The 27,994-nt window shown below is 44.5% G+C and overlaps 1 protein-coding gene across 4 annotated transcripts; it reads right to left on the reverse strand.

Annotated features, from left to right (window-relative positions):
- Window positions 1-1,269: 1,269 nt before the first annotated feature.
- On the reverse strand, window positions 1,270-27,980 carry LOC142582894 (cytochrome P450 3A2-like). Of its 4 annotated transcripts, none has more exons than XM_075692995.1 (14): window positions 27,731-27,977; window positions 26,409-26,505; window positions 24,833-24,885; window positions 24,630-24,726; window positions 22,820-22,936; window positions 22,168-22,256; window positions 21,140-21,285; window positions 20,894-21,009; window positions 19,838-19,982; window positions 18,857-19,017; window positions 10,460-10,551; window positions 10,146-10,289; window positions 3,264-3,426; window positions 1,270-1,519 (listed from the first exon to the last, which is right to left on the reverse strand). In XM_075692995.1, the coding sequence occupies exons 1-14, from the start codon at window positions 27,793-27,795 to the stop codon at window positions 1,445-1,447; spliced, it is 1,560 nt and encodes a 519-aa protein (XP_075549110.1). In that variant the 5' UTR covers window positions 27,796-27,977; the 3' UTR covers window positions 1,270-1,444. The 4 variants fall into 4 exon arrangements, 3 of the variants coding, with proteins under 3 accessions (XP_075549110.1, XP_075549112.1, XP_075549113.1); XR_012828517.1 differs by lacking the exon at window positions 1,270-1,519 and adding an exon at window positions 5,469-5,612 and having other exon boundaries at window positions 3,342-3,426; window positions 27,731-27,980; XM_075692997.1 differs by lacking the exon at window positions 3,264-3,426 and having other exon boundaries at window positions 27,731-27,979.
- Between the last annotated feature and the right edge of the window lie 14 nt (window positions 27,981-27,994).

Here is a 27,994-nt window from a genome sequence, read left to right on the forward strand (position 1 = left end):
CTTTATCTCAAATGGTAGCCCACCAAGAACTGGCCAGACAGAGCAACGACTGTCTCATTCTTTTGAAGTAAACAAGCAGCTTGGATTTCATTGTTGTTGAGGTGAATGAGGCAGTTTTGACTATATAACTCGTTATCCTACCTAGAAAGACGGTTTCACTGTAATTTTGCCCGAAAAAACGCGCCAAGCACAATACTCGACGATGCAGCTTTGTAAACAGCCGATAACCATACTATCATCACCGCTTAATAGGCTGATGCTGCCGGGCTATTCGTCTGCTTTATTTCTAACTCTATCCACAGTGTGCGTCAACTTGCGCGCAATTCCGCGCCGCCGCAATGTGGGTGTCATTTAACCAGTAATATTAAGTTGTACTAGTATAGAACAAGATCCCCATTTTTGCGATAAAGTTAATCAAACCAAGTGGTTTCGGGAGCGTGAAGCGTGTGCTCTGAAAGGCGTTCATTTTGCTCTCCAAAGGCTGTGTTCTGCAGGCTTCTGCCGGTTTCTGCCGCAACCCCTACTCTTATTTCTATGCCACCATGCGTCATACACGAAAAGCACTACACCATGTTTAAATTAGCCCAAGGTGAAGTCTTCAGCAAACATAGCGCGAACAAGGGATGATTAGAAACCCCAGTTGTGTCATCCAGCCTATTTGGTAGAACACAGTGCTCCGCCAAACAATGCCCCCCCTCTGCGGCAGACTGCACTAACGATGTTTTGAATTGGATTCTTGGGATTTACGTGCCAACAGCACGATTCGATTATGAGGCGCGCCGTAGAGGGGCGATTCCGGATTAACTTCGGCCCCCAGGAAATCTTTAACGTGTTACCCGGGATACGGCTGCTTTTGCATTTCGCCATCGAAATGCGGTCGCCGAGGCCGGGATTGGATTCCGCTACCTCGTGCTTAGCAGCGCAACACTATAGCCGCTAGGCCACAGCGGCGGGTCTAACGATGTCCACAGCACACCGATGCCGTGTTCTATGTACTTGCGTGCGAGGTTCTGCGTGCTCTCGGAAGGAAATGTTTCGAAACCAAGGCATCAGCAGCACAATAAGCATTTTTTTTTCTAGCATAAAGGTTTCAATGCATAACACGCGCGTGCAGGCTGTAGCACTTAATTTCAGCCTGCATTCCTTAAGAAAAATACTTTTTTGCGGCGCTTATGAACCCTAACGTTTTGCTGGCCATTGAACATAGACAGTCGAGCGTAAAGGTCATGTGCAGCTGCAATAAGTAATTTAAATGAAATGGCCGTCACGCAGTTTGTCCGCGTTTCTTTTATTTGGATTTCACGAAAGTACAAGCGTATCGGTTAATAATCTTACAACATCAATTTCTGGGAACAAGTTGTACACGCTAGTATATCTAATTATAGCTTGTATATGAACGGAGAATGTAAAAAAGACCGTAAGAAGGCTGCGTCAGTCAGAAGTTTCATCTTTTAGTTATTCCAACGGTGACTTCTTTCGGTTTCATGAGTCTCACGCCTTTAACAAACTCGAAAGGTGCCTAGAATGGGTGGACGAAACAAAACAACGAACAGTTCGTCATTAGCAGTGCAAGCAGGCCTCCAAAATGTGATGATATGGGAAATAGATGTCGACATCGTAAACTTTGTGATCTGTCTGCGCTTCTGGCAGCATAGCGACTTCACACAGGTTTGGCATACGTGGGATCTACGTATCTGGCGTCTTGGTCAAAAAACAGCACTTTCGCATCTCCACAACGACACAGAAACTGAGAAATAGTGTCAGTGCATGTAAAGTTAACGGTATGGGTGTAACTAGCTCTAATATATAGTCCGAAAGTGGCCTGATTGCTCCATAGACCACTATCTCCGGGGTGAGCCCCACCTGGCCTCTTGATCAAAAAGAAAGAAAGAAAGAAAGAAAGAAAGAAAGAAAGAAAGAAAGAAAGAAAGAAAGAAAGAAAGAAAGGAAGGAAGGAAGGCGTGTCAGCCAAAGTCGACGCGGAAAAAACAACGTCGACGTTCGTGCGCGCAAAAAAACGAATGGGGAAACTTGGCATGATTAAAAGAAATAAGAGGATTCGTAAAAATTTGTCATGTGCGACAACGGAACGAAGAAAATAATGCAAAGAACGCAAATGTATGATGCAATTATGCAGCATTGTATCATCTTTAATGTTCCCAGTTTCAGTACATATACATACATACATCACGATTACGCCAACCTTTTCTTCTTTATCGTCAACTTCGGCTAACACGCCCTTCTTTTCTCTTTCTTTTCTGTTTATAAGGCGCACCTACATTCTACCGCTGTGATGTTTTTCACATTCTGCTCTTGTCAGAATCAGAATCAGAATTGGGTTTATTGTGATGATTAGAAAGATTACAGGATGTTATTATACAGAACGAGGTCCCGAAGGCAGACTGCAACGGGACCTCCTTTGCTACCTAAACGTAATAAAACATGGATTACAGCAGTTTCAACAAATCATTAACAAGGAAGAATTACAAGTTTTAGCATCAATAGCTTAATTGAACCATTAAATTTGCATAAATAAGAAGCATATAAAAAGCATCGTAGGATAATCTCATTAAGCTTAAAAAATTAGCGTAAATGACAGGACGTACAAAGCATAATTTCCGAACTCGAATACATAGCATGGCAAGGACATGAAGCAGAAATGTAATTGTATGAAAATAAAATGAAGGCACACTGAAAGAATCGTTGTGAGTACGAACTATAAGTAAGTATATTCGACAAAATAGATTCTTTTATTTGTTTCTTGAACTCGTGATTTTAAGTGTTTCTATGTCTAATGGTAGTGTGCTCCAGAATGCGACAGAGGAAAAATGGATGCTCTGCTTGCCGTAATTACTATGTGTTTTTTGTAAAACGAAGTTCCTATTTATTGCAAATCGGGTACTATTGGTATTTAATATTGTAATTCATAGCATTTACTGTAATTATTGTATTGTATATAACATAAATATTGGTATTGGTACTACAAGCGTCTACGAACTCTGCAGAAGAAGCCATTATTGAAAAACAAACACTTAAAAAATTTTGACGCATGTCACAGCGAGTCATCTGACTTGAACTTCGAAAACATTTTTGCACATGCGATAAGGTCAGCGACTGCAGTTGCATAGGCCAGGGCTATCACCTTTCAGAGGCTATACTGGTAGTGGGTTCCTGACTGGAATTTACTAAATATACCTTCATTTTTAGGTTGGATGAATGTGTTTCGCAAAACTACTATCATACAAGTCAAAATTCGCACTTGCCTTTGCTTTTCTCGCGGGTACAAACTGCACGGTGTGCAGAGAGTGAAGCAGGCACAACTTGGTGACCTGCAGAGCCATACGCATACCGATGCAGTTGCGAGGCCCTGCTCCGAAAGGCAGGTAAGAGTACGGTCGTATGGAACCAGCATTTTCATCATTGAATCTAGAAAAAAAGAGCCCATGATTCACACCTGATTCTTTTTTTTTTACGCTATAGAAAATTAAGGCATTGTATCTCCACAGCGCGTGTTTTTGGGTGGGTTAGCGAACTTGATGAGTACTAGATAGACAGTTTCTTAAATGAATTCTACTTCTATTTTCATTACCCCTTCCCCGTGCTAGCTCCAATAAGAGCCATCTATTGCCCAATAACAAGTTTACTGAACGAATCACGTCCGCGTCAATCAGGGAAACGCAGTGAAATTTTATGAGTTTTCAACGTTCACAGCTACACAAAGATTTCCACATGCGCAGGGCTCTTGTTGCAGTACTTGCCTACCACTTATGACATGAGCTGGCGTGTTTTCAAGCTGTCTTTGTGCTTATATTGTTTACTAGCATTTGTTCTTCCCTTTTTCAACTGTCCAGGCTTATTTGAAGAACCTATGTGCTGTCCCAGTTTCCCATTTCCTGCCACAGGGCTGCTGCAGCATACATGTATAAATAAATAAATAAACCACAAAAATACGTTTGTACATTATGTCTCTTAACTGCAGCCAACTAACCTCATGTGTGGTCAGGTATTTTATTAGAACATCCATCGCAAGACATCTCTCTACTAAGTGAGTGATTAACTGGCAAGTATGTCTTATTTTCAATTCCTTTTAGCATTTCCGGCTGGCTGCATGACTTGTAGATGATACTAAGGCCTGAATTCGTGCTGTTTCGTAAGGCAAAATATTTGAAGGGAACCACGCAAAAGGCGAGACAATTAGGCGAATGGCAAACTCCGCTTTTCGGTTGGAGTCGCTCCTCAATTGCTGACTATCTATCCCAACCAGAGGGGCAATTCTGTGGAAATATATAGCTTCCAGAGTGTGTGTGATCGCCAGTCCCTGTCCCGTATTTTGCACAGTTCCTTTCGAAGGTAAGGACTGATTCATGGCACTCTATTGTCACCGCGGCTATTTCCAGACATACTCAAGTGACCATTGTCCCGCGTACCTTTAAATTTACGAGTTTTTGCTGACACTTCTACATTCGCTTTATTATTTTTTACGTTCTTCGCGTTGTGCCACGCTACATCTTTCTGAAATTAGTTTTTACCCCTGCCAGATGTGCACTCCAAAGGTCTTTGATCCAAGGGGCGTCTTCCGAAAAGACGTTCGAGTGGGGTGACAAACGACAAAGGAGTGTCCCCATAGAACTTCCTTATGGGCCTTAAAGGGTAACCTGGTTTAACGAAAGAAAACATTACAGGACGCAATTGCGGGTTGATAATAACTTTAGTGCTTGCAAAAATCATTTTCTACTTAGCAATGGCGTAATTTGTCTGGCGGTGGCCTTTTAGTGCAGTGATTCCCTGAAACTGTCGTAGCCGTTACCAGAATTATGATCGCCACCATCGCGTCGCATTGGCTTTTGGCAGCTTCATCACTGTATGGCTTCATCGGCAACCGGCTTACAAGCGGCAGGGTGGTTAGCATGTTTCCCCTTGTCAGAGTTTGGAAGCACCGTATACCTTCTTAGCTCGACGTTTACCGTCTGTTTAGACCAGCGTAATCCTGAACACTTGCGCACAGCTGCACAGCCGTAACGCTATCGTGCGCGTTCGCACAACGCTTATTCCTGTCTTAGACGGGAGAACCAGCTGGGCAGAGTACTCTCCTCGCAACGCTGCTGATCGAGTCAATCGATTAAGCCTTTGGCGTCTTAGAGACGCGCTAGCGGAAATTCGAAATCAGCAGACGTTCTGTGCAATGCCTTGACAAGTGTAATGCGTGTGGGACCTTAAAGGGACCCTGAAACAATTTTGACGATTTTGTACAAACGCGGAGTCGTTAAGGCAGATCCTTCTGATAATTAAGAGACATTTAGGCGCTCTGGGTAAAGCGTGTAATTTGTTATAAGGTTTTTAAAGTGTGGATCACTACCGATCGCAGCGGTGGCCTTCAAAAATAAGCTTAATAATAATAATAATAATAATAATAATAATAATAATAATAATAATAATAATAATAAATAACGCCTGAGTTTTACACCGACCTGTTGCAAACTACGTATCTGGCACTCGTGACGCCAGTTGGGCGAGCTATTCGATGGGCTACTCAGGTTGCTTCGTGATAATCTTTCCATATTGATGGTGAACAAACGTTGTCCGTAATAGTTGACACGTTGGTCAATATGTTTCTATAATATGTAACAGAAAGAGAATGCATAACAACAGTTTAACACTACACTCAAGCACTTCCAGCACAGAGCCAGTGCCATCCGCTTGTGCTACAACGTGCTCCGTGTTGACGCAAACTACGCGGTCAGTGTTGGCCTCGAAGTTTCTTTTCGCGAGGACCACTTAATCGCCTTTTTGGCGTTGCGGGCTGCAAATCTTGCGATTGGCGGCATGTAAAACAGCGATCCCGTGTCCCTCCACAAAGCAACAGGCGAGCGGAGTGGCTGGAGCGCATCGAGCTGTCGGTATCGGATAGGCGCCAGAATCTACGCGCTAGCGGTCGTCACTTCACGCCGGAGGATTGCTACCGCGGCACAGAGCTTTAGCGCGTCCGGTATTTCGGTAAATGCAGGCGGACTGCGCGTTTTGCCAGACACACGTAGATTGAGAGGGGCCGCCACCTGGTGGCGTGGAACTCAGCCAGACGAACACATAGCTAATATAGCAGTACCCAAGTGTAGTCTACTTTGCTGCTACTATAAATGTTTGGTAGCAGCGTAATGGGAACACGTTGACTTTTCATATGTCTTCCACTTGGTTAGCTTTGTGGTTGGCTGGTTGCGCTCTGCGCCACCGGGCGACTGGCAATGTTCAGGCCGCTTAAGTTTACACCTCCGCCCATCCGGCAAAACGCCTGCGCTTATGCGGCTCGCCTGCGCTTACCGGAATAAAGGACATGCTCGGCGCTGCGACAGAACGCTCGCAACGCATGCTGCTTGGATAACTCTGGCTGAGGATTGGCGGCCTGGCAGCAGGCGGACACGTTGGAGAGACGTCGCGTGCTGTGTGCGAAACACCGAAAATAGACGTCGCATCGTGACGCAGAGCCAGTGAAGGGGAAGCCCAGCCCCGATCGCTTGGCGAACGAGTTGAGGAAGAAAAGCTTGGGTATGGAGAGGAGAGTAACTTTTAATCGTCCGTAGCTCTCTTTTTATTAAACGCTTCACATAAATGGTAGCGTGAATGCTTCACTGCAGCTATACTCTACGCGTCTACAAAATTTATCCGAACCATTTCAGGGACACTTTAAGCGGCGCTTACCCCAAAGCTGTAGATGCTTTTTACAAAATTGGAATTATTTCTGTTTTTTCTTCGTTTCAATTGGAATTGACCGGATAAACCATTTTTAAGTGCTTCATCAGTTGCAGTTTGAAGAGGCCGCGCAACGTGTTCTGTGGCGCCTGAAAACAAAAGAGGCCGCGCCGTACCATGTGTCAGAGGCGAAGTTCTTTTTGACAAGAGATCCTTCAGTGTAAAACACGGGTTTACTCGTGTGTCACGTGGTCGTCACGTCAAAGAACACAGTAGCAATACTGTGAAAGGCAAAACTAGCTTTTATTGAGCGAACCTGTGCCCACAAAAGAGGCTACACTTAAAGCACAACGAGAGCGGCGAACACAGTCGGCGATCGTCGAAAATCTGATCAGCGGGTCAAGCGCGTCGGCTTTTATAGAGCAGTCGTCGAATGTTCCAGACTAATTGTTCGGGCCCGCGTGCCTTCCACAAAGTTCTACACCATTCGCGTTAGGCGATGAAATCAGATAACACAAGGTTCGACGACAACAGACAGCCGGGTAGAAGCATCGATAACTTTCCAGAAACGTCGGATACATGCAGGCGCTTCCCTCGCTGTGCGATTACAGTTGTTAAGCGGCGAAACGTGGTCGCTCGATAAAGATAAGTACATGTGTCAATACCCCCCTCTTAAAAAGCATCGACCCGATGCTGCAAACAAATGAAAGTAATAAACAAAAGAACTCGTAGCAAAGAAAAGAACAAAAATGACGAAGTTCGTCAGCGTCCGTAAAAGGTTTTAAGGCGCACCACGTGGACCACTTCAGATCGTGCGCGGCGCTGCTGTGAATGCGAAATGCCGTCTGGCACGACCTCATAGTCCAGAGCGCCAATACGTCGGATGACCTTGTAGGGTCCGAAATAGCGTCGGAGTAGTTTCTCACTGAGTCCTCGTCGGCGTATCGGGGTCCAGACCCAAATACGGTCGCCAGGCTGATACTCGACGAAGCGTCGTCGGAGGTTATAGGGTCGGCTGTCGGTCCTCTGCTGGCTCTTGATTCGCAGGCGGGCGAGGTGTCGGGCTTCTTCGGCGCGCTGGAGATAGCTAGCGACGTCAACATTCTCTTCGTCAGTTACGTGCGGCAGCATGGCGTCAAGCGTCGTCGTCGGGTTCCTGCCGTAAACCAGCTTAAACGGCGTGATCTGTGTTGTTTCTTGCACCGCCGTGTTGTACGCAAAGGTTACGTACGGCAGGACCGCGTCCCACGTCTTGTGTTCGACGTCAACGTACATTGCTTGCATGTCGACGAGGGTCTTGTTCAGGCGCTCCGTGAGACCACTCGTCTGCGGATGGTAGGCCGTTGTCCTCCTGTGGCTTGTCTGGCTGTACTGAAGAATGGCTTGGGTGAGCTCTGCTGTAAAAGCCGTTCCTCTGTCGGTGATGACGACTTCTGGGGCACCATGTCGCAGCAGGATGTTCTCGACGAAAAATTTCGCCACTTCGGCTGCGCTGCCTTTTGGTAGAGCTTTAGTTTCAGCAAAGCGGGTGAGATAGTCCGTCGCCACGACGATCCACTTATTCCCGGATGTTGATATCGGAAACGGCCCCAACAAATCCATCCCAATCTGCTGGAATGGTCGGCGAGGAGGTTCGATCGGCTGTAGTAATCCTGCTGGCCTTGTCGGTGGTGTCTTGCGTCGTTGGCAGTCTCGGCATGTCTTGACGTAACGGGCGACGTCGGCGGTCAGACGCGGCCAGTAATACCTTTCCTGTATTCTCGACAGCGTCCGGGAGAATCCGAGGTGCCCAGCGGTTGGATCGTCGTGTAGGGCGTGCAGTATTTCTGGACGCAGCGCTGACGGTATAACAAGAAGGTAGCTGGCGCGGACTGGTGAGAAGTTCTTCTTCACGAGCAGCTTGTTTTGTAGCGTGAACGAAGACAACCCGCGTTTAAATGCCCTAGGGACAACGTCGGGGTTCCCTTCCAAATACTCGACGAGGCCTTTTAGCTCCGGGTCTGCTCGTTGCTGTTTAGTGAAGTCTTCCGCGCTTATTATCCCAAGGAAGGCGTCGTCGTCCTCGTCGTCTTGCGGCGGGGGTTCGATGGGGGCGCGCGATAAGCAGTCGGCGTCGGAGTGTTTTCTTCCGGACTTGTATATTACCGTGACGTCATATTCTTGTAGTCTGAGGTTCCACCGCGCCAGCCGTCCTGAAAGGTCCTTTAAGTTAGCTATCCAACCCAATGCGTGATGGTCACTGACGACTTTGAATGGCCTGCCATAGAGGTAAGGGCGGAATTTAGCTGTAGCCCAAATGATGGCGAGGCATTCCTTTTCAGTCGTAGAATAGTTGCTTTCCGCTTTTGACAGCGACCGGCTAGCATACGATATCACCCTTTCAAGTCCTTCTTTCCTCTGGACTAGGACGGCACCGAGGCCTAGGCTACTGGCGTCAGTGTGGATTTCGATGTCGGCGTCCTCGTCGAAGTGTGCAAGTACCGGCGGCGTCTGCATGCGTCGTTTGAGTTCTTGAAATGCCTTGGCCTGCGGCGTTTCCCACTCGAACGCGACATCACATTTGGTTAGATGTGTTAGCGGCTCCGCGATGCGTGAAAAGTACTTGACAAAGCGCCTATAGTAGGCACACATGCCAAGGAATCTGCGCACTGCCTTCTTGTCGGTTGGCTGCGGGAACTTTGCGATGGCAGGTGTCTTCTGTGGGTCGGGGCGTACTCCTGATTTGCTGATCACGTGGCCTAGGAACAAAAGCTCATCGTAAGCGAAGCGGCACTTTCCCGGCTTCAGAGTGAGCCCCGATGACTTGATGGCTTCTAACACTGTCGCGAGCCGCCTAAGGTGATCGTCGAAATTTCCGGCGAAGACAACGACGTCATCCAGGTAAACAGGGCACGTCTGCCACTTCAGTCCGGCTAACACCGTGTCCATGACACGCTGAAACGTTGCAGGCGCCAAGCACAGTCCGAATGGCAGCACCTTCAACTCGTAGAAGCCGTCTGGCGTGAAGAAGGCAGTCTTTTCGCGATCTCTCTCGTCGACTTCTATTTGCCAGCAGCCAGACTTGAGGTCCATAGACTAGAAGTATTTACCGTTGCAGAACCGATCCAATGCGTCGTCTATCCGTGGAAGACTAATCGTTCGGACCCGCGTGCCTTCCACAAAGTTCTACACCATTCGCGTTAGGCGATGAAATCAGATAACACAAGGTTCGGCGACACCAGACAGCCGGGTAGAAGCATCGATAACTTTCCAGAAACGTCGGATACATGCAGGTGCGTCCCTCGCTGTGCGATTACAGTTGTTAAGCGGCAAAACGTGGTCGCTCGATAAAGATAAGTACACGTGTCACGTGTGTCAGGGTTAATAAGCAAACTCGCCCGAACTCCTAATCTCTGTATCGCTGAACGTCTTTTATCATTACCCGACTGTCCATGGTGTGTCACGTTGAGAAAATTCATTACCTTTCAGGAATGAATTTTTCAGGATCAGGAAAGAACTTCGGGTCCCGATGCATAGCGTATATGGGGATCGTAACAACGCTGCCTTTGGGCACCCTGATTCCAGTGTCACCGAGGACATACTCCTGGCACGTGGTCCTATCAAGTCTAGAAACAAATAGAAAATTAGAATAAGGCTTTAGAACATCCAACGCCGAAGTATTGTGGTTGTAAAACCTATCCACAGGCAAGATGCTTGTATGTGCACCTTCCTGTGAAAAAGAAACTCGTCGTATTCACGTGCAATCTTTAGCCGCGAAGAGACAAATAGAGCCCACCTCGGAGCCGGTGGATACAGCCTCATAGTCTCCGATACGACACAGTGCAGGTAGGGCAGCTTAGAGATGACGTCAAGACTTGGATTATTTCCCTGGAAGTACAGACAGACTTTATTTGAATTTAATGTTTATCGCATAATATATATCATAAGTATACAGCCAAAATTGTCTTTGCATGCAATATAGAAATATTCGGTGACAACGTGTGGAAATCAAACAACAATGTTTCTCTTCTAGTCTGAAAAGACAGTAGTACCTTGCCGAAGTAAAAACACTCTTCCTTCCACAAGTACTGTAACTTTTGTGTCTGAAGATAACGGTAATGTACAGAAAACCGACAGATTTTATAAATAAGACATGATGCATTCACACCCACACTCACTTTCTCATGTTTGGCGCACAACACCTTAATTCGCATAAGTGACTCGTATCCTAGCACATAATCCATGTGCAAACTGACACACAGTTAATAAGGGCACGTTGAACCTACTGGCATTTCGTGCGATTTATGAAATCCCACCAGTCTGCTGGAAAACGTCGTTTGTGCCACATATAGCGCCGACTATAACTATGCGCGCAAAAGTCATTCTAGCTGCGCTCCGTCTATTGGAAAAAACTACCGTGCAGATTCGTGTAAGGCCCGCACCTTTTTCCCCAGTTTTGACGAGCTGCGGCCCTTACACGGGAGGGAACTTTCAGTCAAAATGGGGCCAGCGACCTGTGCACAACCCGGATGTACCATTGCATCAGAGGTCAACTCGCGGCTCGCACCATCAGTGGCGGCACGCGGAAGTCCGCAGCGCGCGAAAATTCGCCGATGCGTGCGTGCGGCATAAGGGCACCGAACGCTATTGCTTCTCCATTGGAATTTTCTCTGAATTTCGGGTTGCTAAGTTGGGGGTGTGGCCTTTACACGGGTGCGGCCCTTACACGAGTCTATAAGGTGAGTGTACGCACACGTCGATACGAAAAGGTTCTGCCAACACTGCAGCTATTCCATGCATCTGTAAATTGCTGAATAAATACTGAACAAAACGCTTCGTGATATTATGGGTAGCAAAGAACGATGTGCATATTAGGAAGCTAAAAGCCAATGTTCAGGAAAAAATTGGGTTAATCGATTTCTCCAAAACACATGACCATCTCCGAAAGCGCCAATTAAGTGATCGTCCATGAATGAAACCAACGACGCAGGTATCGCGCGTTCAGAGGCATTTGGCAAGACAGCAATGACGGCTCACATGTATATGCCACCTAATACGAAGAGGCCACGGCCACACCGCTCCAACCCGACAAATGATTTTGTGCAGCGAGTACTTTGAAAATCATTTAACATCCAGTAGTGCAGCATAGCTACTTTCAGTAATGGAATTGTACGAGTTCCATATCACTCATCCTCAAGAACTAAGTGATTTCTTAATGCAATTAGCATTCATTGTGAACTTCACCTAGTTTGCGGTATGCATCTCCTCCTTCGTATACCCAGTGATCCATTGTCGTAAGTGTAGACCGTGAAGAATGAACGAGGACGTAGACAAGGACAAGCGCCGGATCACCAGCAAGCAAAATCAGTCACCTTGCTAGTGACCGAAGTTGCTTATTATTCTAGGTAAATAGGTATGTCACGACTGCTGTTTGCTAAGTAGACAACATAGGCAACTGCGCATAAAAAATAGACAGAACCCATCCCACGAGGGCTATCGGCGGTAATGCGTTTAGCATTGAACCACTATAGCGACACAACGTACTGCCACCGTCGAAACGAGTCATGTATGAGGCGTGTACTGCAGCGGGGCTCTACATTCACGCTTCCCTGAGAAAGCTGGGCGGCCCGTGGTGACGACGCCACGAAGCCTGCGCATGGTATCTGGAATAAATGGCGAGCCGGTGCGTGTGAACAGTGAAAAACGCGTCATGCTGCAGCTGGGCTCCTCTCTCGCGCTCCTTTCAGGACACGCTGCGCCCTCTGGTGGCGCTGTCCAGAAGTCCGCGCGTGGCCTCCGAGACGGGAATCGTGACGTTGCCAATACGTGCGAACGCTGAGAATTGCTCCCTCACTTGACACCCATTCAGTGGCACATTCACAGTGACCCAAGTTGGCGAGAGGTTCATTGAAGACTGGAACATACCAAGTGCTTTCATGACGCCGCTCCCTAAGCGATGGCGTGAAATACGTTCATCGAAAAGCGGCACATAAGCCAGTGCAGTTGTGGCACAGCCTGCTAGAGTGCCGAGTTGCTGTCCTTGGGGAACACTTATGACGGGGGCTCGATTCCCCCCCCCCCGCATAGGAAAATTTAAAGGATCTTTTTGCCATTGTAGAGCGGCACATTCTCAGTGGCACGTACCTAGAGACCCAAGTTAGCGTCAGAGAGGTTCGCTGAACACCAGCACAGACCTGGCGCATACCCACCCAGTGCTCCACTGAGGCGTCAAGGAGTTTTACTGAAGAGCGGCACATACGCTTTAGAGCATCGACGCTGACCCATGTGTGCGGGAAGAGGTTAGTTGAAGAGTGGCACATACGCACACATTGTCAGATACTCAGTGATTCAAGTTGCTCCGAAGGTATGTTTAGAACCCTGTTCCATCACCGATGCAGCCCAATGCTCTCACCATTCGACCATGGACTACACAAAGACCCATTTTGGTGGGAAAACATACAAACATTAATTAACATATAAATCCCAGAAAGTTCGTGAAAGATCTGAGGCATTAAAAGACTGCCAAACATAGTACAGGTAACATAGTGCAATACGATATGTTCCTGTCTATACTAATATAGAGAACCAGCTAAATAGCATCTTGAAACGATTTTACAAACACATAATTTGAAAGTATATTCACGCCACTTGGTAATGGACTCCGATCTCGAGCAGTTCTGCAGAAAAAGAAAGTCTTACTTAACAGGTCAGCTTTACAAAACGTCTCTTTAACATAAAGGCCTTGATTAACTCTCGAGGACACATATTCAGGTCGATGTTTATGTTTCACGCGATCAATACCTGTTTCTTTATGGAAAATTAGGAAAACAACTTTGATCTTGAATTTTACGGCGTTTCTGCAGCCTGTGCCATCGTATCTTCTTCTTTACCTCCGTAGCGCTAACATTTCTCGTACAATTTCTAAATACGAACCGAGCAGCTTTATTCTGCACTCTTTGTAATTTTCCTATGCGTGTTGCTTTCCAAGGATCCCGCACCATACCGGCGTGCTGAAGTGTTGAACGGACGTTGGTAACATAGAGTAGGGTCTTTGGTTTCATAGGAAAGTGTTTTGCATTTACTTTCTCAAAGCCTAGAACACGAGATGTTTTGGCAGCAATGTGATCAATATGATGTTTCCAAGATAAATCAGGGGTTAAATACACTCCCAAATACCTAAATTACAAAACACTCATCAGCAGCGTCCCATAAATATTATAATACACTGAAGTGGTTTCTTTCTTTTAGAAAAAACACATATGCCCTCTTTCTTTCCTTTTTTTACGCTAATGTCCATTTGCCATGTAGCGCACCACTTCGCAAGCTTATCCATGTCACATTGCAAAGCTTCACAATCATCTATATTATCAACTATTAGCTACGTATGACAACATCTGTGAACATGCGCAGAAGAGGTAATATTGTCACAAGTGTCATTAATAAAAAAATGAAATTATGGGGTTTTAGTGCCAAAGCCACTTCCTGATTATGAGGCACGACGTATAGTGGAGGACTCCGGAAATTTCGACCACATGCACCTAAATGCAACATGCACCTAAATGTAAGTACGCGGCTGTTTTCGCATTTCGCCTCCATCGAAATGTGGCTGCCGCGGCCGGGACACGATCCCGCGACCTCGTCCTCAGCAGCACAACACCATAGCCACCGAGCAACCACGGCGGATATAAATCAAAATGAGCAGTGCATTGGGCAAACACGGAACCTTGTGGTACTTCCGATGTATATACAACGTCATCGTCGGCCGATGTCTCCCCTTTATTCATAGACGTATCTACCGGGGATGGGGGGGCACTTGCCTCAGCACTGTCACAAGGGTGGGGGCAAAGTATGTCATTTGCACTCCCCCCCCCCTTTGAAAGCAGGCACTGGCACTTCCGGCTGCACGCTGGAAAGTCTATTAAAACTACAGCTGAAGCTACATTTTTATTTCTACGTAATGCTTTTCTTTACTACGCATATCCCTTCTTGGGCAACGACTATAGTCTTTTGTGCCTTCTCGGAACGCCCTGTAGCGGACGACGCGTGCGATTCGCCATACACACTGGCGTTGCGGAGAACGCCTGGCGCTAGGCAGTTCCAGCCCTAACAAACTGTAAGCTTACGCAACTTGCATCATGCCCAGGTGAAAGAGAGGTCCGGATAAACTATTATAATCAGCCGCGCCCATCAACTGCATCAAATCGTTGGACTATCTAACGCTGGAGCAATTTATCTCTAATTTAGCGTTCCAGCATCACTGCCTTGTAACCATCAGAAATGCAATGAAACCTCTTACATGCATGACTGTTGAAATTTCATTGTGTAATCGCTACTTATCGTAGATATGGTCGTGAAAATTATCTTGGTCGAACTCGCAAAGCCATTTCAATACCAATACTACACCCACTTGTATTTCTTCTAAGGACATGTGTCACTTGCGACTGACAATTTCATTTTCAGGCTGTTTATAAATAAGAGCTGCACTATTACTTCATTCCCGGCAGGAGCAAACACAGCAGATGTTTTGTATTTTGAAAAAAATGAGGGCCACTTTTTGGAGATGCACTGCGTAGGTTGCTTAGGTACTCTGAAAACATTAACTGACTGATCGTTTTATCCCAAATCTGAGGCGTTATGCACGGTATTTGGTTGTTTTCCCTCGGTATCCTCGGTAAGATATGCGGGGCCCGGTGTTTATATTATTCGACCCACGAAAAAATGTTCCCAGTGACAAGCGATATATGTTTATTCTGTGTAGCTTCATTACAGCCTTTGCAGAAAGCTACTCGTTGAAGCGTTTAGGGTGTCATACTGCCGCTAATCTAGATGTTTCCTATACACCTAAAACAACGCACTAGATACGGACGTGAAATTTCATGAAAATAGGAAAATTTAAGTGCAACACGTTGCGAAACTTTCACTTTCTTGCTTTAAATGCAAGTGTCGCAGGCAATTACTAAACCTTCGTTTTTTCATGTATTTTCATGAAATACCTTCCATCACGAATTACGATCGAATGTCGATAAATGTCGAATTTATAGAATTTTATCTCAAGGTGCTGGAGAATCCATATAGAAAGAGAGTCAAGGTGGGAGAATGACTCTGTGTATATAGTAGTTACCAATCATAATTACATGTTAATTAAACATTCATTTATTGTACAGTCAGTCGTACTACGTTCATTCATTAAATATACTGAATCACCCGCTCAATGTGCATGCAAATGCTAATTATTGGGCCCAAGCACTACAACAAGGGAAGAAATAATCTTTCGCGATCACTACCGAAACGCCCCACTTGAATCGTCCCGTCAAAGTCGGTAGTGCCTTCATGAAAGCAGCCGTGTGAAGCGATACATTTCACTCAGAATTGAAATGGGCGTACTTTAAGAGCAGAATGAGAAATCTTATTGTTCATTGTCTATTCCTTGCAACCACTCCACAGTAACGGTAAAAATAAGTCGCGTTCACCAAACGTGCGCGCCATAACTGAAGGGCATATTACAAGATTTGTAGTTTCTTTCTCCGGTGTCCTCGGTGAGCTAAACAAGGCATTTTGTTTATATCTAGGGAAAATTAGGGTCATGGTATGGATAAGTTCTAGGCAGTTTTCGAAATGGGGGGGGGGGGGGGAAATTGCGCATTTTCCAATAGAATACGTATGCAAGTTGTCCGTAGGGTTATTAGTATGTTTTACGAGAGGTGTAAGACTTTGACGGCTGCGCTGGAAAAATGTTGTTCAAATGTTGTGAAGATAAAGGGAACAATACGCCAAGTCTATGTCCCATGGTAAATATGTGTTGATCAAATACAGCGTTAAAAATAAATTGTAAACAAGCGTTCGAAAGTATCACGCGACTGCTATTAGCTAAGTCTCCTAATGTCCCAAGAGAACTCTGTGTTTCAGATATTTTATACTTTGAAGGAATAGGCAGCATTTTAAGTGCAATGCGTCGTGTAATATTAACCTTTTTGGCTTATTAAGAAACGTTACGAATAATGATTGAACCCTCATCATTTTTCTTCTTTTTTATGCGTGATATATTAGTTTCGCCTGGTGTCCTCACTGAACTAAAGAATGCAGCTTAGTTATGTTTGGTGACTGTTATGACGACTGAATGGCTGATGTGGAGGAGAAGTTCAAAGCAGATGGGCAATTGGGGCTTTCCCAATAAATAGCGTACGCAAGCACTCCACAGGGTTTGAGCACGTCTAATGAGCGGGAAAGAATTCAGCCCGCTGCCCTGGCAGAACCTAAAAGCCGCCAAGACCAAAGTTAGCAAAAATTGGTGGTACATATGGAAACACTCTGTGTGAAGTTAAATGCGGTTTGATCAAAGACATCTTATGCAGAAAAATTCTTATTCAAGTGTAAGAGCGTCTGGTATGACCACTATCGCCTATGCTTTCCAGTATCCCGACATAGCTGTAGTTTACAACAGGTTTATATTTTGTAGAAAGGGTAGGTGGGACACGATAACTGTAATATGGGACAAAGTTTCTACGCTCCTGGTCTGGTTAAAAGCGTTGCAAATAATAATAAAGCCGTCGTTTTTCTTTCGCTATTTTTGGCCTCATAACACGTTCCGCCTTAGTTTCAGCGATGTCCTCGGTGAACGAAACAATACATTTTGTTTATATTTGGCCAAACTTAAGGGCGCGTTATGGGCAATATGTAGGTAAACTTCGAAGATAGGATCCTAACTATGACATTTCTAGTAAATTACGCATGTAAGCTATCCGGAGCTTTATTAATGCTGTTTTTTTTTTTGCGAACAAGGAATTTCTCCCGCTGCTCTGGAAATACTGTGAACGCAACAGATATCAAATCTAGCGGAAATTGAGGGGGGGGGGGAGGCCTTATAAAGCAATATAGCATTGCATATATAGCCCTCTCAACATTTGTAGCGGTGGTTTTCAACAGATTCGCTCGACATTGGCTGTCGCAGGGCCGGGATGGGGAGTCAATTTTTTTTGTGTGTGTGAATATTGCAAGTAATTTATGTTCATTTTACGTCGTTGCGTACAACCTCGACAATACTATTACCTAAACCAGAGATATACTTATGCTGTAGACTGAAACAGCAAGCATAATTCTTTGTTGAATTATTCAAATTCTTTGTAGCAAATGTGTATATTTATGGGCGCTTTACGTACTCGGCGGGATGCGGGACCACTGTAGGGCCCTCATTGACTCAAGCACCGTCGAGAAGCTTCCGCCCCCCCCCCCCAACCCACACACACGCTATTGAAATAGTGCCTACGCCACTGCCATTATTAACGACTCTTTGGTGTCTCACATGTAAGTAATTGTTTGATGTGGTGGTTGTAATGTTTTAGTGGTCGTTTCTACGGAGTTTCAACTTGGTTGCACTAATTACAACAAGATATATCGTGCATCATTCCTCATTGTAGTTGTCAGCAGGATTGTTATACTTAATGTGTCTGCTGATGTGCCCATAAGGTTTCGTGATTCAGGGATGATGTGGAGATATGACAAGGGGATACAATATTAATCATAATAACGATCACTAACACAACATATATCATCACCAATTACACAACCATTTAAAAAAATGCCAATCGCATTACGGTCGCCAATCATCTTCAAAGGATGGATGCACCGTCAAGTCTCTTTTTCCAATTATTGGTCTTCCACATAAAGTGCGCCTCTAAAGGAGAGCCAGTGTGGGCGGCCCATCCCTCCCCCCCCCCAATGTTTCGTCCTGTTTACCCTCCCCCATGCCGCTCCAACTTCTACCACTATGCAATACCAATTGATGGAGTGCTCTCCTGCACTCCCAAATAAAATGGCAAACCACTTAGCGGGCTTCCGCAGAATTGATTTGCCATAATCTGTGTTCCCTAAGCTTCGAGTTGTCGATTAATTCGCTCTTGCGATGCGATCTTCTAGCCTCATGAATAGGTAAGATGGAAAAGCGACCGCCCCGGAAAGGTGTTGGTCCCGGGTTTGACTCTCGGACCAGGACGAATTCTTCTTCAACTGCAAAGCGTTGTTGTGAAAAACCGGTGTGAGTTTTCTTTGTAGGTTCGTGCTGAATTCTGCGGTGACAATTTTTCTCCCTCAACAAAAAAGTATTGGCGCTGCCCCCCCCCCACCTGTACCACATACTGATTGTGTTTCGTAAATATATAACCTTGTTTGCTCATCCTCACCGTCAAGATATACTCACATGTGTGGCGAAACATTCATCCGCTTCTCTGCGGAGCTTGTCTTGCGCATCGAGATTAAGAGCGAGAAGATGGGCGGTGAATGCGAGGGCGGATGAGGTGGTATCGTGGGCGGCGGCGAAGAACAGCACGCATTGCGCCAGGGCTTCATCTTCTGACAAGGCTGAAGGGCAAGTTTAATCACGTGCTGAAAGCAAACTGCGTTGCGCGCCGACCTCACGCCGTTGTGTTACGCCAACAAAATATCGAAGGATAACTCTGAACAATTCATATAGACGGTTTGACCATTGTACAGGAAGCACGGGCTCCTCCTACAAGAACACTGTTAAACGTGTGGAAGTGCGGGAAGCTTAATATGGCAGCTCTTAGACACGCAGCTTTACTATTTTCCAATTAAACTGCCTATAATGTAGCTCATTTGAAGCCGCGTGCTTGCAAAACAAAAAGAAAGAAAAGGCGACATTCACTAAATAAGGAGACAGACCATTTTTGCAATGTGTACTCATGCTCATTTTTTAAAGCCTGTTGCTTAAGTCAAGAATAACGCATTAGCTTACTAGCGATGGATGCCTAAGTATTATAACCTCCAGGACAAACCGAACCGTTTAGGCTCATGCTGTACACGTGTTAGACAACCCCATTGGAGCGCATATCTCAGGCGTACTCTTCACGCAGCATCTCTCGGTGTCAATGCGCACCACCCACCCTCTCCTTCTGCGTTTTTTTTCCTTCCCACGAAATCGCTTTTTAATCCCGGCAGAAATAGGTGCCATTTGATTTGCCATTAATTGGATACCAAATGGTATGCACATTAGCCATGATAAGGGGGATATAATTATTCTTTATAAGGCAACCAAATATGAACTCGCAGACATAATTAAGGGCACCGAAACTGCTCTCAATATACGTTCCATGTTGTTGCTGCTTGGCCAATAATATGTTACAAAACTGCTCAAGTCATTACTACTTAATTTCTCACTCACCCTTCGTGACAAACGTCATGTTGTTCTTTACTTCAGAGTCAATGTCGAATATTTTTGAGTGTTCCTTTCCGGGCGCATTTTCAACACCATCGCCAAGAGTTTCTTCCTGGGCATCCATCATGAGTTGCAAGAAATCTTCATGACGCTGGAAATAGAATTCATGTTCGATTTGCCACCAGTACATTCTCTGAACGGTAATTTTTTATTATAACATCATTAGATGCTAATGCATTCCCTATGCTCGGCACCACACCTCGCCCCTTCCTCGGATTGGTTAAGACGAATAAAAAGATAATGTGCCGCACAACTAAATGAAATTTGATCAAAATTATTCTCTGGCAGATGAACGTCTGACATAATGCCGTATTTCCATGTTTTCTATGCACACACGCGTAGTCTGGAACAATGTGAAAGTTATACGACACCTCACTTCCTTCCTCCATAGATGAGACTCAGAATCACGGCCCGTATTCACGGAAAAGGCTCTTAAGCTAGAATTATTCGTAAGATAGAATTCCAGCCGATCCTGACGCTGGACATATCATTAGCAAAGGCAGCGGCCCTATTGCAAAGAACAATTGCGAAAGAAAAGCCTTAAAGAATTCGGCCACACATTTTTGCTTCAGTCTTGCCAAATGTCGTTAATAATTATATTAGTCATAGCATGTAGACCTTAACCCTGCCTCTCAGTGGTCTCAACCCGAACAAATCGGCTCACTAGAGTGTCTTCTAATTTGTTAATTATATGCGAGAACTCACCTGCGCAGCATCGCGAGGCCAAGAACATCGTTATACCTAGATGCTTTATATGTCGACATAAACAATACGGAAGCAACTAGTGTTTTATAAACGCTAGAGTTGATAGCATAACCATACAATAAATGTTGGTGCTTTTTTACAATAGTGTGTACGACGATGTGTACAACAATGAGACCATGGTGAGAAGCACAAATGGGTCCAGAGATAATGCCCTGCCTCCCCTTCCCCCCCCCCCTTTCCTGAAGGTGGTCTTGGATTCTATCCTGGTGACAAAAAACGACCATGCAATATACTTACATGTTGTCTCCGCCTTCTCTCTTGAATGATTGCCAAACAAACATCTTTCAAGTATCGAAATGGCTCAGGGTTGAGAAGTTTAACCTTAAAGGCTTTCAATAGTACCGGGCATAAAACTGAAAAAAAGAAACAAGTGACATTTACAAGATGGGTAGAGAGGATGTATCCCTACATTTGTGATGGCTGGGTGTCATACCACTTTATTTAAATAAAAGCGGAGAGATGGAGAGACATATATGCCCTTACTGAACAACACGACAGGCAGTCTCATCCCGCCAGAGAACGCCTTCGAGGCTTTCGTCACAAATTCGTTGCTTGCATCTTTGTACGAGTCAAGTTCGGTGCCGAAAGCGCACTTCGCTATGACGTCCAGTGTATAACGGCTGTAAAACCTGAGCAAGAAACAAAAATTGTCATTTGTTTCGCGTAGTCATAGGTTGCAAAGCTGTAAGCCTCTCACGGAACAAAAAAAAACGGCTTCTACTATTTCTATGACATAAAATGGGTATGTGTAAATTCTTAACGTCGCTAACCCGGCTGCATTATATAGCGCGTGAGCAGCCCAAATTGCCTAAATTTTTAGGACTAATGGTTGAAATACGTGCCTTCTTGAATACCCAGAAGAGGCCAGAAATATAAATGCCCGATACAAAAAAAAAGTGGGGGCCACTAAGAACGACATTGTCTTGAAACACAAGTTTCCGATCTAAAGGCTTTGTGAATTCGATGCTAGATGTAAAAGTAGATCTAAAGAATTCAATTATGGCGTTTTACGTGCCAAAACCACTTTCTGACTATGAGGCACGCCGTAGTGGAGGACTCGGGAAATTTCGACCACCTGGAGTTCTTTAACGTGCACCTAAATTTAAGTACACGGGTGTTTTCGCATTTCACCCCCATCTAAGTGCGGGCGCCATGGCCGGGATTCGATTCCGCGACCTCGAACTCAGCAGCCTCACACCATAGCCACTGAGTAACCACGGCAGGTAAAAGTAGATCTACACATTACAGGTTCACAGCAAGATCGCACCTGGAGTGATCAACAACAGTTGAACAAAGAATGCCTCTGGAGCCAAGTTTTCATAAAATAACTTCTCTTGAGAATGTTTCACAGATGCAAGCGCGATAATATTGATGATAATTTACAGTGTCGTGAAAAATATGCTGTGGGTATTTGCTTGGCGTACAGTATATTTGCGGAAATAAAACGCCTAACTCTGGAATATTGGTGCCTCGATTTTTAAAGGAGAACAGGGAACTAAGCAAGTATTTACCACTTGAGATCCACGTCTTTTCCCTCTTCAGCGGATTTCCCAAGGTGCTCCGACGAAATTTTGGCACAGTCCTGAATCATGTCGTTCATCTGAAGCAGAGTAGAGCATTCAACAACAACGATTTACTTCGCACAATAAGGTCTAAAAGCAACGTTGAAGTGCAATAGGAGCATCGAAGGTTACAAAGCAACTTTCACATAACCCTTGAACATGTCATGTGCAATTTCAGCGTGGCTGGTCAGTTAAACATTCTACAGTTTACAAGCTGAATATCTTTCAATCAATTTCGTCAGTATCATATACGGGAAAGCATGGGAATACCAGAGCCTGTTCAAGCTTCTTTCAACATATTAGTGCTTCGTTTTATGTCGATGATATGTATTACCTTTCAAAACTGAAGTGGATGTCGATTGCTTGCTCACACAAGAACAAATGAAATGCAAGAACGCTCGCACACTTAGATTTAGGCGCACATTAAGGAACCCCATGGTACCGAAAGAAATTAATCCGGAGTCTCCAATTACGGCATCCCTCATAATTAGATCATATATTTGGCATGCAAGAACTCAGAATTTATTACTGTTTTTAATGTGAAAACAATAGTGTTTGCCTTTGATACGTGTTCTGGTGTTCCTGTTCAAAAAGAACTTACCCTGCGCAGCTTGCTCATGGTGAATGCAGGACTTGACGAGGGCCTGATTTTCCTCCAAACGTCTACAGGCGCTGTGGTCATCATGTTGTCCACAATTGGTTCGAAAAAATCTATTATCTGGCGCAATAAAAACACAGTTAGTCATCCTATAGTTGTGAGGTGTGCCAGTATTATTTTCCAAGTACATGAGCCGACGTAACTATCTCAGTCGCACAGGCTATAGCTTGGCCAATTCAATAGGAAGTGTCCGTCAGGTTTCGTCTGTTATGTAGATAGTTATGACGGCGGATATTTACGCATGCTTTATTGTGCTGATGTGCTGACGACGATGACTAGAGACGTTCGGGTGTTTCCAAGTTTTAGCATTAGTCGAACGTTTTAAAAACAAGCAGTTGGCACTGCAAGCGTTCATTTGATGATTCACACCACACCTTGCTCTCACTTTCCTTTGCAAACTTCAGCAAGAAAAACACTTGTCTTTAGTACTCCAGATGCCACATCAATTGAACGCGGCCCAGTGCGTGCGTGCTTTAGGGACCGAGTTCTCTGTCGTCTATCCTCTAGCCTAAGGATACCAAAAAACAATAGTACGAATCGGCACTGCATAAGAATAACTAATTCCATGAAACGTCGCTCATTGCAGTGCTCTTTAGATCAAATATTTATTCAAAATCATTACGTTAGAATAACCACCTTATAACGATAGAAACCTCAGTAAGTTGTTAGGAATTCATGTTATAAAACGTCAGGCCTACAAAACACTCCACAAGAAGAAAAAAGAACACAGTGGTATTTGTGCTGTCGTTTTCGTTACTCCTGTGTCGGTGCTCTGTAAGCCTGCCCTTTCATACCATGAACCATCTGTTTGGGACACGCGACTGACCCTTTACAGGAAAGGGAACCAGGGTCCGTATTACGTAAGAATTCGTTTCATCCTTCTTTTTCATTGGTTCGAACGAAGCCACGCCCCAAGTTTATCGCCGAGATCAGCCATTCAGCGAGACGGCTCATGAGAAATAAATATAATCGCACGAAAAGAATCCTCACAAAGTGTGGCCCCTTGACTTGTAGTCACAAAACTTCTCTTATATGTAACTGTTGTCCACCATTGGCCATCGCCGTGGCCGTAGTATCGTTTTCACGCTAATCACTATCTAGAATGTTGGATATGCCCGAACGACGGCTGATAAGGAAATGTTCTCGCGTTAGAGGTTCTGCTAATGCCGTTTAACTAGCACTGCGGTTGAGGTAATAGGAACGACTCCAATACTAATGGTAGCGTAAGAGTAACGAATTGTGATTAAATACACATGACAAACGCTCAAGTACAAGCGCTTCTCTAGTGCATTTTTTCTCGCATTTCGTCCCTCTCGCGATATCCGTATAGTTATGAATACAGGGCGTGTTTTCGTGAAATTGTTACTTCATTCTTTCCGTTAGTGCGTTCCACAATGAATTCCGATTTTTCGAAGCTTATATTGTTTTTATTTCAGTGGGCGTAGAAAATTGCCGGTTTACTTCTTCTTTTAGATATTTGCGATGCTACTGCCCCGCCTTGACATATAATTCGAATATATTTGCTCTATTACAGTTTTTTGTTTCTTATTTGGGTTTACTCGTTCTTAGGTGGTATTTTACGTCTGCTACGGCCTATCTACCTATTCTGCTCTCCCTATGCACGGTGTGTACCTAGTACCGACTGTATAACAACCCTCTTCCAAATTCAATAACCTGTTGCGGGCTTTCTTATGCAAAGAGACAACGGTAAGAACTAAGCCAAGAGCATATACAAGGTCATCTCTTTACGTACCCGTCTGTTACAGAGGATTGGAAAATCGTTCACGAGCACAAGCTTCACCATATCAGGCTCACCAACCGACAATGCGGGCCTGCCTCCCTCGAAATACCTGGAGTGTTGAAGTACGTGTTAAAAGGAACGAACCGTGCATATCTTCAAGTTAGAATAATTTGCCATGGTTCACGTGTCTGCGGCAAGCAAGTAAGGCTACATACCCAAATATCCTTCCCATCTTCAGGTAGCGTTCTTGATCCAAAGTGTGCACAGGCTGGCCAAAATAAAATAATACAATTAAAAAATTATACTCGTTTTTTCGTGGGCCCACTTTATCTTCGTTTTTTTTTTCTCCCGCTATATAAAAACATTAATAACGCTTTATTGGCGTTGCGTCATATGTGCCATTTTTCATTGCTGCTCAGACGCAGTAATGCGGGCAACAGTTAAAGGAAACAAACTTAGACGTTGAAACATGGGTATAAAGAGTCATGTTTGCCTCCTGAATGTCAAATAAACTTCTCGTTAGATGTTTTCTCAACAAACATGTAGATCCATCGTACGACGAACTTTAAACTGAACACGATAAGCTTGGAATATCTCGAACATATTCTTTTGGTATTCCTGTCCAGATTGGGAATTTTTTTTAATATTTCCATTTATTGCAATGAAAGCACTTCAGGGGCGAAACTTTTCACATAGTAAGTATTCTGCTATCTACAACTTCTTTTGCATAACCCTACGCGTTATCTTGCGGTGGTCGTGCTTTTCGTTGTCTGAATGAAAATATTACTACATCGCAAGTGAAAGAAAAATAAAAATAAAATAAAATAAAAGTGTATACTAATCAGCGAGAGCTAAGTGCAAAATTGGACATCATTTGGCATTTCACAAGAGAGTGTCGGTCGAAGAACCCAAACTGTAGTGATGCGTGCAGATAATGCTAAGTGTTTACGTACTCCATAAGTACATAAGGTATTGTTTGGCGAAATATATAATAAGCAGACTTCGAAAGGGCTTTTACGAACGCATTAAAGTAAATCAATAAACCAATGGAGGTTTTGTGCCGTCTAACTGAGAAACTGCAGGCCATGTAGAGAAATTATGTTAAAAAAAATCCCACATGACGGAAACGAAAAAAGAAAGGTTTCGCACATATCAATCTCTCTGTCACAAATAAAAGGTTCGTAGTCATTGTATTACAGAAGCCAACGTGTACTCAAGATTTAAGTGCACGTTCAAGAACTCCAAGTGTAAAAATTTTGTCTCAATAATCCTCAACGGCGTCGCACTTCACTGTCCCAATCTTCTGTCTTCTTTTTATTTATTTTATTTTCATTTTTTTAATTATAAGTATTTTCGTATGCTGGTGCCAAATTTTAACTGTAAGGATTATCTGTAAGGTGCAGCCAATATAGTTTACTTGGAGCGAAGGCTTCTTGTCCTTTATTTATAGTTTGCGTACATTATCGCTAGTTCAGGAAATTTTTAGCGCAATTTGACGCGCATTTAAGTTGTCGTGTTTCTGTTTTAGAATATCAGTTGCGAGTCAGCGCCTGTCTCATGCACATTTATTTTACTTTGCCCTGCCGAAAAACTAGAGTGACATTCGATGTACATTCTAAGATTGTAGCCTGGAGACCGACGGAGCAAAATGGTGTCGGTTTCATGCCGCCATAATCGGTATGCTGTGAAGAAGTCACAGTTACACCGAAAACAAAGCAAAATGAGCAGTTTGAGCTCACCCACTTGCTATGGTGCACAGATAATCGTTTGTAAGCGACCCACACGGCCTACCTTGTACAGAAGGCTGGTGGCTGGTCCAAACAACAAGGAGAACTTTTCGTGAACCACATTTTGATTTTTCCAGTAGTTTTTGCTTCTTGCTGCATACCTGTCAAATTATTCACGATAATGAAGATGATCATTGGTATGGCGTGAAAGACGCAATTAAATACAATACCGACAGAAGGAAGCGCCAACAGTAAAAGAAAAATATATAAACGTTTCTTTATAACCAAAGCATAAAAACCAATGACCAGTCTGAGCGTGTCTTCCTTTGGCCTCAAGATAAGGAGAATACACTGAAAACATTAAAAGAGTGAACGTACTAGCCGGTGGTAGGCGTGCGCTTTGGTTTTTACCGTGCACGTTCATTTGTCTGAAGGCACCAGAATTTTTGAAATAACCTTTAAATATAGACCATGACACCACAAAAAAACTTACTTTCACAAATGGAGTAAGGAACTCCCGTATTCCTGATAGTGCTGGAAAGGCGAAAGGGATCTTCAGCGTTTTGTCGATGGCGTGTTGCTTTCCGGAAACGTTTAGCCGGAAGTGTAACATGAGTGCGTGAAAAACAGCCTAAAACACAGGCTCGAAGGCTTTGCACTTTGAAGCTTTGTCTTACCATTTTGTCTAGGCAATGGGTTTAAGCGACAAGGATGTGTTTGATGCTGTGTATGACTTCCTTGAAGCAACAAAACGCTTGCGATCCCTGTTACATTTTTTTTGCAAATCATTGTATACCTAAATCGTTCGATGAACCTTTCATTTCACTAAAATGCTACTGTCCACTCATCTTCTGACTGCACAACTATACAATATATTCCTTTCTGTGCAGTCTTATTTTTTATCGTTCTCCAGTTTACGGCTGTTATCATCTGAGCGTTTCCTACAACTTCACAATTACCGACCCATCTTCCATTGCAGGTAAGCGCCACAGTTGAGGATCCTCATTATCATTATCGTAGTCATCGTCACTATTAAACAAAAAAAACAGTCATAAAATCTCAAGGTCTCGTGGATACCTTTTCTAATTTGTCTGCATCGTACCCGAAAAGGTAGCCAGTATCTCCTCAGTCGCCGATTTTTGTGAAGCCCGTAAGAAAAGAAAAAAAACGCGAACGTGGCTAATATCCGGGAGTGTTTCAATCGAAACTGCGCTAAAAACCTCTACTTCAGGAGTGCGCACCTCTAACATTCTGGCACAAGGCACAACATGCTTCTTTGCAGTCTGAAAATGACACAGACCGAAACATAGACAAAGCCGCGTATTCAGCTGAATGAAACAAGCGACAGAAACGTGCAAAGAAAATCAGGCGAAAAATATTACTTACAAGTAAAACAAAACGCAGGCAGTCACAGCCAGGAGCAGCCACTCGGGAATGTTCATCAGCAGCATCGTTCTCTTGTTCAGCGCCTTTGCGTCTGAACGCGAGGGTTGGTTCGCAGCTCGCGCGTGGCGAGGTCACATATGAGCGCACTCGAGGAGCAAAGTGCAAATGCGAAATGTTTGCTCGAAAAACAGCTCGGTGGTGACAACGCTTCGCCCTAATTCGGAACAAACGTCTCTCCAATCGCGAGGTTATGCAAATGTGGGT

This window comes from Dermacentor variabilis, chromosome 5 (assembly GCF_050947875.1).
Source record: "Dermacentor variabilis isolate Ectoservices chromosome 5, ASM5094787v1, whole genome shotgun sequence".
Classification (NCBI taxonomy): domain Eukaryota; kingdom Metazoa; phylum Arthropoda; class Arachnida; order Ixodida; family Ixodidae; genus Dermacentor; species Dermacentor variabilis.

Bases quoted from the DNA above. Each gene is read 5' to 3' on its own strand.
- LOC142582894 (XM_075692995.1), bottom strand. From the start codon at position 27,795: ATGCTGCTGATGAACATTCCCGAGTGGCTGCTCCTGGCTGTGACTGCC. The intron at 22,257-22,819 runs GTAAGTTCTTTT...ACTCTGCTTCAG, and splicing joins CCATGAGCAAGCTGCGCAGG to ATGAACGACATGATTCAGGA. The intron at 3,427-10,145 runs GTAATGAATTTT...CTTTTTTTCTAG, and splicing joins GAAAAATTCATTCCTGAAAG to ATTCAATGATGAAAATGCTG.